At 34.0% G+C, this 13,371-nt stretch overlaps 1 protein-coding gene across 7 annotated transcripts in view; it reads left to right on the top strand.

Moving 5' to 3' along the window:
- TMEM161B (transmembrane protein 161B) overlaps positions 1-3,050 on the top strand; it is a 70,932-nt gene extending 67,882 nt beyond the window's left edge. For 4 of the 7 annotated variants that reach the window (XM_060295992.2, XM_030847267.3, XM_030847259.3 and 1 more), the window contains one exon: positions 422-3,049. In XM_060295992.2, coding sequence (XP_060151975.1) covers positions 422-699 — 278 coding nt within the window. In that variant the 3' untranslated portion in view covers positions 700-3,049. Of the gene's footprint in view, positions 1-421 lie in introns of all 7 variants that reach the window. The other 3 variants (XM_060295989.2, XM_060295991.2, XM_030847220.3) reach the window with 2 other exon arrangements.
- The last annotated feature ends 10,321 nt before the right edge of the window (positions 3,051-13,371 follow it).

The raw sequence follows: 13,371 nt of genomic DNA, 5'->3' as shown, positions 1-13,371 counted from the left end.
ATCAGAGAGAGTTTCTGAGAAAGAATTTATTCTGATATTCTAGAGGTAGAAAAGATTCTAAGAAGTTATAGAGTCTGTCCTTGTCACTCCATTAGAGGTAGTTGATTCATAGATTATACAAGAAAAAAAAAGTTTTTGTTATTTTACCAGATTTTAGTGCAGTTAATTAAAAGTAAATTAGATTTTAGCTTTTATGTGCACCTCTACTGATAAGGTTAGATTATAATCTGGTCAAGTTAAGTGAATTTTCCCCAGGTGTGTAGAAAGATTATTATTTTACTTTATTTTCAACATTGAATAATTTGTTGTGCCACTAAACTTTTTGTTCTTAATTTTAAATATAAGTTAAAGAATTTATTTTTTCTAAATAACGAGCTTTGGAATTACTTTTCACGTTTTATTTGCGTCTTGAATTTTCTAGGTAATCATTCCTGGGGGATTTATCCAGAATCTATCTCTACCTTGCCAGTGGATAATAGTCCACCCTCCAATTCTGTTTACTCTGAATTACCATCTGCTGATGGGAAGATGAAGGTAACTGTTACACAAATAACAGTGGCACTGAGCAGCTTAAAAAACATTTTCACTCCTCTGCTTTTTCGAGGACTTCTGTCTTTTCTGACCTGGTGGATTGCTGCTTGTCTCTTTTCTACAAGCCTTTTTGGGCTTTTCTATCACCAGTATCTCACTGTGGCGTGAATCTCAGTTAACAAAAAAGGATATCGAAGTCACACTCTGAATTCAGATACTCGTACCTTGAAGGTCTGACAAAAACCAGAAGAAAGCAAATACAAAGGAAGGAAAACCATATCAGAATATCTTGTTTCAAATACTTCCTCTGTATTCTCAGGGTGGATTAATGGTATTAATATTTAAAATTATAGAATAGATTGTTAACTGCTATACTGTGGCGTTGGAATTTTAACTCCTTGTATTAATGGATGTGAGAGAGCTATCTACAAGTGTAATACTTCTGTTGACCTTGGTTTACAGAAACCTCCATCAGTCTTTGAAACTTCTCATATGACTCCAGTTATTGATTGGTTGCTCTTAATGGTATTAAGGTACTGTTAATATTCATAATGGCTGCCTATAGAACAATCTTCAAACTGAGCCATGCTTTAGAGGAGGGAAAGAAGCTAAAGTCACTTCTGTTGGTACTATGCGAGTCACCCTTCAAACAGCAACAACAGCAAAATCCAACAGAAAGGAATAGCTACTGTATATTACAGTAAAGAAAGCTGCATAGTAATTTTAAATTTAATGGAGTTGTACATGCTTAATATCTACAAGTACTGCTGCTTGAGAGTAGCAAGAATATTGTTTTAAAATGCATTCTAGCCAACTTGAGGGATCTTTTAAAATAATTGGCTACATGAACATTTGCAGTCTTGCCATTAGGTTTGGACTGCCCATATTTTATTTTATTCTATGATCCTAAATATAGTTCTTTTTAATAGTCTAAAGATATTTATCAATATTGATCAAACTTTTAAAAAATTACTTTGTAATCCTGCTGACTACCTGTATGTATTGTACATATATATTATATATTAAATATATAATATATTGAGATTATAAAAGATGAAAATATTGGGTTCTTATAATATTTTAAGTTGCTGAATGTATTTTAAAATGTGACTGAATGAGATGTATTTGTATCTAGAAATTTTCTTTCTTTCTGGAACGAGATTAAAATACATTTTGAAAATTCATCTGAGCAAGCGATTTATTTGTATTGCCTATGTGTGAGAGTACTTCCGATTTTATAAATACTTAGGTGGTTGCTGCCAAATTAGAATTCTTTTTCTGTCATTTAAAAATAATTAGAACCTTTTGACAGATTTACCAGTATTATTTAAACCTATGTTAAATAGGACTTGTTTTAATTTGTAGTGTTTGTATTTTATTTTTTATTTATTTTATTTGTAGTGTTTTTACTTTATAGGGCAGAAATTAAAGTAATTCGAATGAAAAATTCAAATGAAATGGGGAAAAAAAGTAAATTTTGGGGATGCTTTTTTCCATAGGGAATGAATATAAGAGATAAACAGTTTTGTTGGGTTTTTTCCCAAATGAATAGAATTTACTGGTAAATATTCTTTCATATAACTGTCTTGAGAGGCTATGTATTATGTTTCAGTGCTACTGTCACTATTGAAAGCAATTTTGAAACTCTTCTTTTGGAATTACTTTGAAGGCTTGTGGTTCATATTCATTTGAATAATCTCAGTACAGCAAGTTCTTGTCTTTTGGTGTAGGTTAAATATTTTGAAAATAGATGATATTTTAAATAAGACTGAGTGATAAAGTAAATGCTTAAGTTGGATAAAACTCTTTGGTTGAAATGAATTGTGAATATAATATAGAATGATAGTTCATGTGTATTTCCAAAAGCAGCATTCCAAATATATCTTGAGATATCAGCATCACTAAAATAAGTATCTTATAACAAGATTACAGTGAAGTGTGACATTTATTTTGTTTATGAAAGTTCTTACATGTTGGAGTTGCAAAAAATCTCACCTGGTATTTATAACCATTCTTATTAAAAAGCTATACTGTGAAAGTTATAATTAAAGTTATTATTTTGATTTTCAGTGATTGTATAGTGGAGTAATATGGAGGGAAAGGAATAGAATTCATTATTGGATGGAATAACGTATTTTTGAAATACTGTTGATTGACTCTTTTTAAACTTGAATTCTCCCTAAGTATATTATGAACTTACACAAACTGCTTGTTAACTGAAGTGATGAGTTGGTTTAGGTTTTTTTAGCCTTTTAAAGCAAATTTTGAGAGAATGATAGTTACGACTACTAACTTTTATTTAAGCATGTTGTGTTTGTACCAAGAATTATGTTAAGTGCAAAAGGGTTTGTACTTTATGTAAACCAAGTAATATTTTTTAAATTGAGATATAATTGATATATAATGTTGTATTAGTTTTAGGTGTACAACATAATGATTTTTGATACATGTATATGTTGCAAAATGATTGCAAATAATATTTTTGAATACCCCAAATTAGGCCAGTAGATCTTTTGTTTTTTATATTGGGCTTTAGTCAGTATAAATGCTTCAGAAGTCAGTTATTTTTATTTTATATTTTTGCCAAGTCAACTAGGAACCCGTAAAATCTTGCTTTTACTATGATCTGTAGAATATTGCTTGACAACTTGTTGGTTCCAGCCCTCCCCACCCCCCCCACCCCCACCCCCACCCATTGCACTATAAAAATTAGAGCTTATTCTCCTTCCTACTCCCATTGATTTGTCTGAAATGAAAAGCATATAATTTTGTCTTAATACCGCATGCATTTTGATTATCTTTGGTATTTTCCCTAGAATTTCAGTGTTATGCATAAATGACCAGTGCATCCATGCAGTGTGGGCTCATTGTCTTACTGTTTCTAATATAAATATCATTGGTAAAATAGTGACATTTCTTCTTGAGTTTTGATTCAGAAGAGATATTCATCTATTAATGGAATTGATAGGTCCAGGAAGCAATAAGTAGAATTCATTATGAAATCTGTAATTGGAACTTCACTGGATAGATTTATTCTTTCAAATGAAAGATTAACTTCTCAGTATTGTAAAGCATGGGGTCTCAACATTCTCTGAATTCATACACACTTTCTGAGCCATCACATAATTGAAAATGGTCTGTCGTGGTATATGGCTCTATTCAGCAAAATAAAACTAAGTGATTTTTGAATGTGGATCATCCTTTGTCTTCACAGAGCTTTAGGTGGCTTAAAGAATCAGATTATGATCCTAGAGCTTGAACTCAGTGTCTCAAATAGTCATACAATCTCATCTTTTAGTTCCCATTTGTCGCGTTATGTCTATACCCTGAGTTTATAGATGAGCTGGTTATACGCCCTGAAAACTCTGACATGGGCATTAAGGATGATCAAAGAGCTAATGTCAACCTTTCCCTTCTTTTTTAAAATTTTCATTGGCGTATAGTTGATTTACAATGTTGTGTTAGTAACCTTTCCCTTCTTTAAAATGGTAAACACTTTACTTATTTTGTACCTAAGAAAAAGGAAAACCAGATATAGCCTGTTCATATGATTCTATTTTGTTACCATTGAACTCCTTTTTAGCTACAGAAGATTACATTGGAAGGGCCTATCTTTAATGATTCAGAGAGTTTGTATTTTTCTATCCTATTGTTGTTTTTTTTGTTTTTTTCTTTTTTCCTTTTCCTTATAACTCCCTGTACGTAGCTACTCCCCTCCTTTCTCCCATTTGGCAAAAGGCTACCCATTTTATAAATGAAGTAGCAGCACAATTTTCTGGCAAGAATGTTGATCTAAGAATCAGGAAGCATTTCTTCTCATCCCATTTCTTCCTGCAATTATCTGTTTTTTTTGCACTTACTAGGCGTTAACTGATACTAATTAAACAAAACTGAATTACCATCACTATTGACCTCAGGTTTATCACATGTAAAATAAAATAAATAGTTTACATTAAATGTACGGCTATACATTTCCAAATCTGATATTTATTTGTGTTTATGTTAGCATGAGAAAAATGAATAGCTGTTTTTGGCTTCAGGAATGGTTACAGATCATGTTAGTTAGAGGACATTTATTTATTGTTAGTTGAGAATGACTTTACAAAGAACATTTTCTCCGGGAGTATTTTGGTTTGTACTCAATTATTTGTTTAATAAATATGTATTGAGTGCCTATAATATTCCAGAAACTGCCCTACATACAGCAGTAAACAATATATCAAAATCCCTGCTCTCCAGGAGCTTAGAGTCTAGTGGGCAAATGCAGGCACTAAGCAATGATGAATATGAATCACATGTGGAATAGGTTAGATAGTGATAAGATCTAATAGGCAGGGGATGGGGGGGCATCAGGGAAGGGGGAAAATGAAGTTGGAGGGTAGGGATAAAATTTTAAATGGAGCATTGAGGGAAAGCCTCACTGAGAAGATGATTTCTGAATAATGTTTTGAAGAAAATGAGTACCATCATAGGGTTTCTTCTAATATCACTGTGGTTCGTTGGTCAGCAAAACACCCTGATTACTTGGACTTTGCTAAGTGTGAGGTCACTAAAGAAATGTTTTAAGAAATGGACAATATTGTATATTCCCCTTTTCAGTTGGTGCATTGTATAGGAAGGATTATAGCCATTGAATTAAATGCTGCTTGTTTACTAATGAACTAAAATATGCAATAAGTATAATCTCTTGAGTCTCCTTTTTATAGCTTTTCTGTCGAGTGCTTTTTAACTTAATTTGGACATTTTTACATTTTATTTCAGTAGAACTTTTAAAGACTCAAAGGGTTGCAAAAGAGTTGAAGATATGTCCATTTGGCAGACAATATGATATGTATATGGCAGACAGATTTTACCCATAGTTCTTTATCTGTCAGATAATCTGTTACACAAATGTAATTATGCAAAGGGTAGCATAGCTGAGGACGAATTTGGATTAATAACATCTTATCAAAAATTTAAATACATATATAGCACAGTTTGAATATATTAAGTACCCATTGCTGAAGTATTAAATATGAGGGAGATATATATTTCTAAAATAGTGCTCTATACAAAAATTAGCTTTAAAATCTATTTAGTTTGTTTGGAATGTATTTTCTTTCTGTAATTCTACAGTGAAACAATTTGTACTTATGAATAGGAAATTTCAAAAGACTAATAAACAAATGAAACTGTGTTAGTAGGGCTACTTTGAGTAAGTAGTAATGATAAGATATAGGAATTATTGTAATAGTGTTTTGTTTACCCTATATGTGTAAGCTCATTCTGTCTTTTCTATTTTTAACAATTCCTTAGAGCGTGAAATGTAATTTTTTTCCACGTATTTAAATTTCCATCATTATAGGAGATGGTCTGTGTACCTGTTTTGGACAAGTGGCTGATGTCTAAAGTTGATAGTCTGTCAACTTGATAGTCTGTCAACTTAATTGTCTGTTGAAATGGAATAGCTACATCAGAGAAAGAATTGAATTATAGAGGGCTTCCCTGGTGGCGCAGTGGTTGAGAGTCTGCCTGCCGATGCAGGGGACATGTGTTCGTGCCCCGGTCCGGGAAGATCCCGCATGCCGCAGAGCGGCTGGGCCCGTGAGCCATGGCCACTGAGCCTGTGCGTCCGGAGCCTGTGCTCCACAATGGGAGAGGCCACAACAGAGAGGCCCGCGTACCGCAAAAAAAAAAAAAAAAAACGAATTATAGAAAAAAACAAAATTTTATTTAAAAAATTTTAATAACAGTTTTTTAAATTTAGTAGTAAAATCTTAAAGAGCAACATTGCAACAGTGGGGAAAACAGTCATTTCAACTATTGGCACTAGAGTAATTGGGCATCCACATTTAGAAAAATGAACCTCAATCCCTATCTCATACTACACACAAAAATTAATTCAAGAGGGAGGGACCATATTTTTCATTGTAAAAGCTAAAACTATAAAGTTTTTAGAGGAAGTCATAAGAGAATAGTTTGATACTTTTAGGGGTAGGCAAAAGTTTCTTAGGACACAAACCATTTTAACCAGAAAGTTTATTTTAGTGCTATTGGGGCTGGCCAAAAAGTTTGTTCGGGTTTTCTGTAAGATGTTAATGGAAAAACCGAAACAAATTTTTGGCCAGCCCAAATAAAATTTCAAAGAAATTAAAAGTTTCTGCTCATCAAAAAACCTGTTAAGAAAATAAATATGTCATAGTTTGATAAAATATTTGCAAAATGTGAGACAATGGACTAATGTTCAAGGTAAATGAAGAACGATTTAAAAAAAACAAAACAAAGGATGGGCAAGAAATATAGATACTTCACAGTTAACAAAAAAGCACATGGAAAAGTGCTTAATCTCTAGCAATTTTAATATGGTAGTCCTTATTACAGTTTCTTATATTTATTGCACTGAGTTCATTGAGGTTCTTAGATCACTAGGTTTTTATCTCAGGTCAAGTTAAAGACTGACTAATTTTTCCATCCTGAGGAAAGAAGTAGGAACACAGTTGCAATGCACTGTTGGATTTTACAATAATATTTTGGTAGCTTTTTCTGCAGAAGAAAGTGTTGAAAGAAAAGAGTGTTAGATCTTTAAAAGTTAGGATGGTTACATAAAATATTAATAGTACTACCTGGGTCAGCCACAAAAGGCTTTTCAATTATATGATCAGACATATGCAGTAAATTTGATAATAGTTTTCTTTGCCTTTTAAAGTATTGATTCTGCTTGAGAATATTAAAGTTCTTGGCAGAAGTAGTAGATTTCAGTTTTAGCATTTTAATGGAAGACCACTCTCTGGTCTTGTCACTTTACTTGAGAATTTGGAAGTATGGTGTTTGTACTTACTTAACTGGCTTGCAGAACAATAAAACATTTTTTGTCTGTTATTAAAAAAAAGTTGAATTTGTCCCACAACTCATTGATACCCTGTTCATTTTTTTCTAGTTCTTTTTCCCCCCTCTGTTTCATTTTGGATAGTTTTTATTGCTATGTCTTGAAGTTCACTACTTTTTTTTTTCAGTGTCTAATATGGTATTTAACTCATCCAGTGTATTTTTTATCTCTAGAGGTTCAATTTGGGTCATTTTTATTTTCTCCATGTCTCTCCTTAACATGTTTATACTGTACTTTCTTGAACATATAGAATATATTTATAACAGTTAACTCAGTGTCTGTGTCTACTAATGTCATCTTCTGTATCACTTTGAACCTTGTGCCTGTTGATTGATTTTTCTTCTCATTGTGGTTCATATTTTCTTGCTTGTTTGCATTCCTGAAAATCTTGGACTAGAAGCCAGACACTGAAATTTGCCTTGTTGGGTACTAGATATTTTTGTATTTCTTTAAATATTTCTGAGCTTTGTTCTGGAATGTGGCTAAGTTACTTGGAAACCTAGGAGACAGTTTTGACTCTTTGAGGCTTGCTTTTAAAATGAGAGCAGCTTTTAATTTAGTGTTAATTTTTACCCGTTACTGAGGAAATACTCTTCTGAGTATTCCACCAATGCCCCATGTGTTGCAAAGTTTTCTCACTTTGGCTGGTGGGAACAGGAACTATCCCTACCCCTTTTTGAGTCCTAAGGATTTTTGTGCCTGTTCCTTTCTGGTGATTCTTCCCCCAACATTGCGTGATTTCCTCAAATGCATCTATTGATCAGAACTCAGCTGAAGATGTAAAGGAACTGCCAATCTCTAGAGCTCATTCTCTTTACAGCTCTCCTTTCTGATACTCTTCTATGATTTCTAGTTGCCTCACCGGTTCTCACAACTCAGGGAGACAACTGGGCTCAGTTTAAGGTTTTGTTTTTTTGTTTTGTTTTTCCCCCCCCAGAGCTGTGGCTTGAACGCTTCAGTCAGTAAGCTGGAGCAGAATTCACCTTGTAATTTTTTTTTCCCTCAGGAATCACTGTCCTGTGCTCCCTGTTCAGTATCTGAAAACTGTTGTTTCATGTATTTTGTTCAGTTTTTTAGTTCTGTAAAATTAAAAAGTGCATCTGCTCTCTATTAACTTCACCTTGGCTGGAAGTGAAAGGCCCCAGCTTCTAAGTTTTAGTTTTTTACTGGGGACCTTTTCTACCCCACCAAGAGTCTGTTCAGAGACAGCCTTCCATTCATATATTATTTTAAAAGATGTATCACTCAACATCACTTGTCATTAGGGAAATGCTAATTAAAAAACCACGAGATACCAGAATGTATCCACTGAAATGATTAAAATTTAAAACTCTGACACCACTAAATGGGCATAAGAATATGAAGCAACTGGAACTTTCATATTGATACTTTGTGGTGCAGCCACATTGGAAGTGATACAACCACTTTATAAAAAGTTCTGGTAGTGTTTTATAAAACTAAAAACACAGCTACCCAGCAGCCCAGCAATTCTACACTTAAGTGTTTACCCAAGAGAAATAAAAACACACTCACAAAAAAACTTGATAAGAAAATTCATAGCGGCTTTAATCATAATAGCCCCAACTAGAAACAGCCCAGGTATCCATCAATAGTAGAATAGATAAACACATTGGTATATTTGTACAATGCAATACTACTCAGCAGAGTAATGAGTAGTAATACATGCAAAGTGATTTCCTTACAAAGAATACTGTATGGAAAGGGGAAAAAAGCTAACTTGTCAGTGGAGAAACCAGATAAACATCACCTTAGCCTAGTGATCAAGGTTAGCATCAACAATAAGTTAGTAGTATGTATCCTTAATGTGATGAGAATGGCATGTATACCTCTTGGCATTTCTCCCTAAAATCCCTAACATTAGTCTAATCATGAGAAGAACATCACAAAAATCCCAAATGAGGATTCTTCTGCAAAATACCTAACCATTATGTCTCAGAACTTTCAAGAATATCAAAACCAAGGAAATTTTGAGAAACTGTTAGAGCCAAGAGAAGACTAAAGAGACATAACGAATAAATGAAATGTGGTATCCTAGTTGGTATCCTGGAAAAGAAAAAGGACGTTAGGTAAAAACTAAGAAAATCTGAACAAAGTCTAGACTTTTAGGTAATGACAGTGTATGGTATTGATTCATTAATTGTGAGAAATGTACCATAGTAATGTAAGATGTTAATAATAGGAGCAACTGGTTATAAGGTATGTAGAGCTCTCTGTACTATCTTTGAAATGTTTCTGTAAATCTAAAATTGCTCTAAAATTTAAATGTTTTAAAATACGTAAATATTAGACTCCAGTAATGCCAAGTGGGTAAGCACAGAGCTCGTAGTTGGGTTTCTGAATGTAATGGACGATGTAATCTGTTTGTCATGAAGCTAAGTTGATACAATTTAAAGGACTATTATTTATTTTAAGATTGTTTCTAGAGTTTTAGATGTTAAAATATCTTTTGCTTTGAAATGATACTGATAGCAGATTTGGTCTACTATTACACTACCACAATAAAAAGTTTATTAGTCCCTGAAATAAGAGTCTGAGAGCCATAGACTTTACCAGTTCAGTTCCTGAAAACTCTTACAGAAGTTTGCTCCTCCTCCTGAGTAGAGCAGCCAAAATACTATTGCTTTATGGTGTTTATCTTACATCTACCCCTACATATTTTTAAGAGTCTATATAGGTTTCTGATACTTTCTGGTGCTCTTGAGCAAAGGAAATAAAAGCAGAAGAACCAAATAAAAGCAAAGAGTTCCTGCAACCTCATCTGGCATTCGGCAGTGAAAGGAAATGCCAGGATCTTCCAAAGTTCAGAATCCAAGAAAAGAGCTCTTATCAACTCATCAGTGAGGTAGGAAATGAAGGCCCTAGAGAGTGTGGCATCTCGGGGCAATGGATTCAGAAGGTGAGTGCTAGAAAACTCTCCATAATGAAACCCAAAAAATGTTAATCATGGGTTTTTAGTCTGGATTTTAGGATGTAGTGAGCTAGGGTTTTTTTTTTTCTTAGATTACAAGAGTTGGAAGTTCCGCTGACTAATATTTGGAGGTTATCTGATAATAATTTAAACCTCCATCAACTACTACAACTGCTATTACCTTGTGTGGCAATAGCAAATTAAAAAAGCAAGGCAAGATTTCAGGTGTTCTCATTGATAGTCATACCTCTATAAACTAAGTGTATGTTTTAGTGATGTGTATCCTTCAGTCAGATGTGCATTAGTTTACCGAGCAAACATTTAGTGGTTACTGTTTGCCACTGTAATGTGTGATGTGCAGGTAAATGTGAACAAGACATTCTTTGCCTTGAAGTGGCTCCTAATCTAGTTGAGAGACATGATTGCCATATAGGATGGTAAGTGTTTTGTTAAGGATTAATGTAAGTTTGGTGAAAACTTCATGAAGGACAAAAGCTGCTTTGAAAGTTGGAGTTTTTGTGGCTAAATTGCTAAATATTAAGAAAATCAAGATGTTAAGAATTATCAATACTCTTAATGTTAAGAGCAATCAAGGCAGAAGCCTCAAACTTAGCAGTTGGCATAATATTGAAAGGAAAAGATATATTCTAGAATCACAGATGGGGATAACAATATGAAATACTGTTTAAACTATTTTAGAAGTCTGGGAATATGAATTATCAATTTGCTTTGAGCAGAAATGCTTATGAATGAAGAGGAAAGAAGAGATGGTCTATCTCAGAATCCCTCTCCTAAAACTCCTTTTTTTCCCTAATTTATCAATTTTATTTATTTTATTTTTATTTATTTTTAAATTGAGGTAACATTGGTTTATAACATTATGTAAGTTTCATTTGTACAACATTTTATTTCAACTTCTGTATATACTACAGCATGCTCATCACTGGAAGTTTAGTTTCCATCTGTCACCATACAGTGGACCCCCTTTAACCATTTCACTCTCCCCTGACACCCTTTCCCTGCTGGTAATCACTACTCTGTTCTCTGTATCTGTGTTTATTTTTGTTTTTTTTTGGTTTGTTTATTTTTTATTATTAGTCCACATATGAGTGAATTAATACAGTGTTTGTCTTACTCTGTCTGACTTGTTTTACTTAGCACAATACCCTCAAGTTTCAGGCATGTTGTCATGAATGGCAAGATTTCATCTTTTCTTATGGCTGAGTAGTACCCCATATTTATATACCACATCTTCTTTATTCACCCATCAATGGGCACTTAGGCTTGTCCATATCTTGGCTGTTGTAAATAACACTGTGATGATCATAGGGGTGTATATATCTTTCAAATTAGTGTTTTTGTATTCTTTGGTTAAAAACCCAGAAGTGGAATAGCTGGATTATACGGTAGTTATATTCTTAATTTCTTGAGGAATCTCCATACTGTTTTCCATAGTAGCTGCACCAATTTACATTCCCACCAACAGTGTATGTTGGTTTCCTCTTCTCCACATCCTCTCCAACACTTGTTGTTTCTTGCTTTTTTGATAATAGTCATCTAACTGGTGTGAGGTGATATCTCCTTGTGGTTTTGATTTTCATTTCTCTGATGATGATGAACATCTTTTCATGTATGTGTTTGGCCATTTGTATGTCTTCTCTGGAAAAATGTCTCTTCAGATCCTCTGGCCATTTTTTAATTGGGTGGTTTGTTTTTTGTTGTTGAGTTATATCAGTTCTGTATATATTTTGGATATTAAGCTCTTATCAGATACATGATTTGCAAGTATATTCTCATTCAGTAAGTTGTTTTTCACTTTGTTCATGGTTTCCTTTGCTGTGCCGAACCTTTTTAATTTGATGTAGTCCCATATGTTTATTTTTGCTTTTGTTTCCCTTGCCTGAGGAGACATATACAAATAGATATTGCTGAGACTGATATCAAAGAGCATACTGCCTATGTTTTAGTCTAGTATTTTTATGGTTTCAGGTCTTAGACCATTTTGAGTTAATTTTAGTGTGTGGTGTAAGATAGTGGTGTAGTTTCATTCTTTTTTATGTGGCTGTCCAGTTTTTCCATTACCATTTATTGAAGAGACTATCCTTTCTCCATTGTATCTTCTTTGCTCTTTTGTCCTAAATTAATGGACTGTATATGTGTGGGTTTATTTCTGGCTCTCAATTTTGTTCCATTGATCTGTGTGTCCATCCTTCTGCCAGTACCATGCTGTTTTGTTGAAATCAAGGAGTATGATACCTCCAGCTTTATGGTGTGGTCCCAGTGGTTAAGACTCCACACTTCCACTGCAGGGGGCGCAGGTTCCTTCCCAGGTCGGGGAAGTAAGATTCCCCCGCATGCTGTGCCATGTAGCCAAAAAGAAAAAAAAAAAAGAGTCCTGTGGTTCCATATAAATTTTAGGATTTTTGGTTCTATTTCCATGAGAAAAGTCAATAAATCTCTTTATCTTTGTAGTTGCTAATGAAAAAGCAGAAAACACTAAATGTATAGGGCATACATTTGTCCAGAGACAAAGATAATGGAGCCTAGGTTTGGGATTCAGATTAGGGACAGTAGGGAAAGGGATGACTTCTGTCCTGCAGAGGAGAGAGGGGCAATCTAACAGCAGAGTGTCTTTCTACATTCATTGCCAAGGCAAAGGTCATGTGATGGTCTGAAATGAAGACAATTATTTTCTAATAGACAAAATTCAAGTTGTAGCAGCTTGTTTTCCTGTATTTCTTCCAAAGTTACACATTCTCTGCAAAATATGCAGTTGTTTAAGATGGTTGGCTCAAACTCAGACTTCCCCTTGTTACACTGTTCCTGAGGTTGGATGGTGTTGGAGTGTCTGGGACATCCATTAAAGGGGGAGCTGAATTACAGATACGTGTCCTTCAGGTTTAGTGGGGTATGTTTATGTGGCTTTCTGTCACTTCCATGTATAATTATTGCTGGCCATCAAAGTATAGGGCTGACTTCTAGAATATGCCTAACTCCCACTATGCTGACTCATCCAGCATCATGTCATGAGATGGGCCAGAGGTAT

Source organism: Globicephala melas, chromosome 3, assembly GCF_963455315.2.
Source record: "Globicephala melas chromosome 3, mGloMel1.2, whole genome shotgun sequence".
In the NCBI taxonomy this organism is placed as follows: Eukaryota; Metazoa; Chordata; class Mammalia; order Artiodactyla; family Delphinidae; genus Globicephala; species Globicephala melas.
This window is presented reverse-complemented; position numbering and strand designations above follow the sequence as displayed.